The sequence below is a fragment of the Hemibagrus wyckioides genome, linkage group LG09, assembly GCF_019097595.1.
Source record: "Hemibagrus wyckioides isolate EC202008001 linkage group LG09, SWU_Hwy_1.0, whole genome shotgun sequence".
Classification (NCBI taxonomy): Eukaryota; Metazoa; Chordata; class Actinopteri; order Siluriformes; family Bagridae; genus Hemibagrus; species Hemibagrus wyckioides.
Window position 1 is genome coordinate 28,413,157 of NC_080718.1, and position 4,915 is coordinate 28,418,071.

A 4,915-nucleotide genomic window follows, 5' to 3' on the forward strand; every position below is an offset into this window, starting at 1 on the left:
CCTACCTACCCTTCCATCCATTCATCTGTGTATCCATCCATGTACCTATTCATCCATCTATCTATCTACCTACCTACCCACACATCCATCCTTCCATTCATCCATCCCTTCACTTACCTACCCATCCATCCAACAACCCATCTATTTATCTACCTACCTCAAATTCAAATTCAAATTTTATTGGTCACATATGAAATCATACAAAGTACGAAATGTAGTGAAGTTTTTACGACTGTCTTACATAAAAAGAAAGAGTAAAAAAGAAAAATTTTAAATTTAAAGTGTGGACAGTGTGGAAGTCAGTGTCAGATCAGATATGCATATGCAAATATATTTCTATGTATATATGTGTGTGTATATATAGATATATATGTATATAATATAAATATATATATATATGTAGTATCAATAGCAGTAAATATAAATATGAAAAATAAAATAAAATAAATAATAATAAAAATATTAACAAAAAATAGTATAATATATATGCATACAAAAATAAAAGTGCTTTATAAAAACTAAATATAAAAAACAAATATAAAACAATACACTAATATAATACAGTACAATGGTTAACCGTGAAATGGTGTAGCAAAAGAATACAGTACGTACAGTACGCATATGTAAGATAATATATAAATAGATGATAGATAGATAAATAGATCTCTCTGTGTTTGCCTTCAAGGAACGGAAACGTTTCCCTGACCGCAACATCCATCTGTGTACCCATTATCCATGTATCTAACCACCCATCTATCCATTTATCCACCCACCCACCTATTTATCCACCCACCCACCTATCTATCTATCCATCCATCCATCCATCCATAATTCCTTCATTGTTCTAATGCTGTTTTCCTTGTTCAACACTTAAAGTCTTTTTACAAAGTAATATTGTGTACAGAGAAAAAGATTTCAGCGAAGATTTGAGCTGAGAAATGACAGAATGACAGAATGAGAGAATGATGATGAGCTGTGTTTTTATCAGCTCAGGATTCCTCTCACCAGCTCAACATTACTGACTCATTTTTAAATTCCCTTATATTATCAGAAACTGAATGCTAATGCTGTCTGTGTGTGTGTGTGTGTGTGTGTGTGAAAACAAAGTACAGACCGTGGTTCCATCTTCTTTGGTGTCCGCAGCCTCCCAGGAGCCCCAGTCTGAGTCATCCCACGCTAACTCTGTCTCTACACCGAAAGAGAGAGAGAGAGAGAGAGAGAGAGAGAGAAAATAAGTGAGACAGTACTGATGCTGCAAATGTTTTCAAAATTTGAGAGAGAGAGCACTGCTGCAGAAAAGAAATATTTTACTGGTGCTCAATGTTCTGTTATTAAATTCTATGAGTTTTATTATACAGCTACATATATGGACAGAGAGACACATGTGGACAGACAGAGAGGAAGACCGGTAAATAGACAGACAGATAAAAAGACAGGTAAATAGACAGACAGATAAAAAGACAGACAGAGAGGTAGACAGATAGACAGACAGAGAGGTAGACGGATAAACAGACAGAGAGAGATAGACAGATAAACAGACAGATAAAGGACAGACAAACAGATAGATACAAAGATAGATAGACAGATAGACAGACAGATACTTTTTGATCCCATGAGGGAAATTCTTGTGTTACAGCAGCTTAGTCAGTAATACAAGAGTATCAAGAGAGTATCTCTCTCTCTCTCTCATATCTATGTAACTATTTATATAGATATACATATAGGAGACAGTTAAACAGAAAAGATAGGCCAAAAAACAGAAAGATAGAGGATATAGAGACAGATACAGTTAATAGATATAGTTAAAGATAAATATACAGTCTTTTTGAATCAGCTGTGCTCTATAGTGTGTGTGTGTGTGTGATAATACACAATTCTCTCTGGAGCTATTTGCTGTTTTTGCAGAATTAACACCTACTGTCTTACCAATCTCTCTCCTTCTCTCTCTCCCTCTCTCTCTCAGTGATGTGTTTGTGCCCTTGTACAGGATGACTCACTCAGTAAAGGGCAAACCTTTTCTCTCTCCATCTCCCTGTCACTGCAGTGCAGCAGAACTCACGTCACTTCTCTCTCTCTCGCTCTCACCAATTCTAACCCTGTCATTATAAGGAAGCGGCCAGCTGAATTCATTAAGACTGTGAAAGCAGTTTTTACCAGCTGCAATTCGCAGAATAAACTCTGAAAGCTACAAAGGTGAATCGATTCTTTAATAAACAACTCCTCTGAGTGAGTCAGTCAGGTGAATCGATTCTTTAATAGACAACTCCTCTGAGTGAGTCAATCAGGTGAATCAATTCTCAATCACAAATGATGAACTTCTGCCTCTTTGTTTGCACTCATTTTGCCCTTTTCACTGTTGATGTCATGATTTCACAGGACTATAGTTCCTGGTCAGCATGTCCAGAGCTTAAGGTAGATTTTATTAGCCAATCACAAACTTCATTGAATGAATTCATCACTACTAATTTTCTTTTTCTCTTGTTCAACTTGACTATTACCTAGAACAATGGACGCCTTAAATCTGTGTCTCAAACTCCATAATAGACGTGTTATTCCACGTGTCAGAGATTTTGTTCCTCACAATAAAGTATGTTAAATATATTTATTTTCATGCCATTCATTTATAATTGATTTATTAAATTTACTGATCTTTAAATACTTTCAACAAGTGTTGAAAGTTCATCTCGAAAGTTCATACAGTCATTTCTGTACCAGTACTATATTTTAAAGTATTTATTCAGCCATACAACCCACCATTTTATTCAGGTTAATCTATATATACATATAATCTATATTAGATGTCTCATATGAATCACTGAGTTGTGAATCAACCCCATGTACTTGTCCTGCACTACCTTATTAGCTGATAAGAATCGTTTCACTAAAGTGAGTTGTATCACACATCACCATTAGCCATCTTGTTAAATGTAGACATTAGTGTTCTAAATTGATTCATATGAATCACTAAGGAGTGAATCAAATAAATCAAACTCAAGCACTATGTAATGTAATTATATAAATCACTGTGGAGTGAATCAAATCAAGCACTAACAAGTTTTGGTTAATAAGAGCCATTTCATTAAAGTGAATCGTATCACACATCACTAATAACGACCTTTTAAGTGTAAACATTAGTGTTCTAATTTGATTCATATGAATCAATGAGGAATGAATCATTGAATCAAACTCAAGCACTAACCGATCAGCTAAGTTTTGGTTAATAAGAATCGATTCATTGAAGTGAGTCGTGTCACACATCACCATTAGCCACCTTGTTAAATGTACACATTAGTGTCCTAATTTGATTCATATGAATCAATGAGGAATGAATCATTGAATCAAACTCGAGCACTAACCGATCAGCTAAGTTTTGGTTAATAAGAATCGATTCATTGAAGTGAGTCGTGTCACACATCACCATTAGCCACCTTGTTAAATGTACACATTAGTGTCCTAATTTGATTCATATGAATCAATGAGGAATGAATCAATGAATCACACTCAAACACTAAACGATGCGCTAAGCTTTGGTTAATAAGAATCGATTCACTAAAGTGAGTCGTATCACACACATAACTATTAGCCACCTTGTTAAATATAGACATTAGTGTTCTAATTTGATTCATATGAATCATTGAGGAGTGAATCAAATGAATCAAACTCAAGCACTAACCGATGCGCTAAGTTTTGGTTAATGAGAATCGATTCACTAAAGTGAGTCGTATCACACAACATGATTAGCTAGCTAATAAAATGATGACATTAGTTAGATTCTTGAGCAATATGCATCATTGTTCAATGGCTACATACACGATCTATAAACATTTTAATATTTAGAATATTTTGTTGCTGATAAAAGGGTTTAGCTAGATCTGCCATACGTAGCGAGTTAGGCTCAGCATTACCTGTTTGCTCTTTGTTGTCATCTGTAGAGGGATTTTTCTGACTTTGGAAAAGGAAATCCCGGACTTGTCTAAGCTCTTGAACGCGGCAAAAATCCAGCAAACTGCAGGACATCCTGAATTACAGAGCGCTGAAAGCTAACCGTGGCTAATGAGCAGCTAACTTGATCATTAATGAAGAGCTACGCCTGGTCAGACAGCGGATAAAAGTCTGACCCGTATATACTAGAGGGAAAAATTCTGTATCTTAAAAATGTTTTCTAGTTAATGTAGTAAAATAATCAAGTCATAAAAAGCTGGCAGGTGTGCTCCAAACTGTTATCTCTGCTTCCACTATGTTCAGGTGACACATCTTCAGCCGGAAAAACAACACACAGTCAGACATTGTGCACACTTCCAAATGTCTAGTCACTCCCTACATAGGTACCCTAAGTAGGGCATGACTTAGAGGTGTTCTACGCTATACTTAGTGTGCTTTGTCGCCAGAGGGAGTCGATTTCGGATGAAACCATTGTAGTTGCAGCGATTTAGAGAGACACATCGCCCCCTGCTGTCCTGGAGCATATAAAGGTTCGTTTCTAAGCACCCGTTACTTTTCTTTTCGTTTTGCGGTTTTCTTTCTTTCTTTCTTTCTTTCCGTACTATTTATTTTATATAAAAGTTATAAGAAGCACATTTTAAATCATTGGAAAACGAGAAACCTGATCTCTGAAGTCGAGCAAATTTCATACAGGTCTAATTTATTTATAGAACAATAACTTAAAATGAAAATATATTAGTGCAATATTTATATATTCATATCTTACGTCACAAAATAATCACACAAACCTAATGTACCTTTAATGATGAGTTATTTGAGGGATAATATATTATACCCTGCCCGCTCAAGTAGCGGTTGAAGCAGTCGGAACCCTGTTGCTAGGCAACTGCGAAAAACGGACCGCTAGCATAAACCGCTTTGCTTGTATTAAATTTGCATGCTTAATGTAAAGACAGATTGAGAGTAGAAACAA

At 35.5% G+C, this 4,915-nt stretch overlaps 1 protein-coding gene across 2 annotated transcripts in view; it reads right to left on the reverse strand.

The window, feature by feature from the left end:
* Nucleotides 1-4,279, reverse strand: part of rab3gap2 (RAB3 GTPase activating protein subunit 2 (non-catalytic)) — a 19,547-nt gene extending 15,268 nt beyond the window's left edge. The window contains exons 1-2 of one of the 2 annotated variants that reach the window (XM_058398615.1): nucleotides 3,906-4,279; nucleotides 1,115-1,188 (exon numbers count right to left, since the gene is read on the reverse strand). In XM_058398615.1, the coding sequence (XP_058254598.1) occupies nucleotides 1,115-1,188; nucleotides 3,906-4,017 (186 nt within the window). In that variant the 5' untranslated portion in view covers nucleotides 4,018-4,279. The remainder of the gene's footprint in view (nucleotides 1-1,114; nucleotides 1,189-3,905) is intronic. The other variant, XM_058398616.1, reaches the window with a different exon arrangement.
* Between the last annotated feature and the right edge of the window lie 636 nt (nucleotides 4,280-4,915).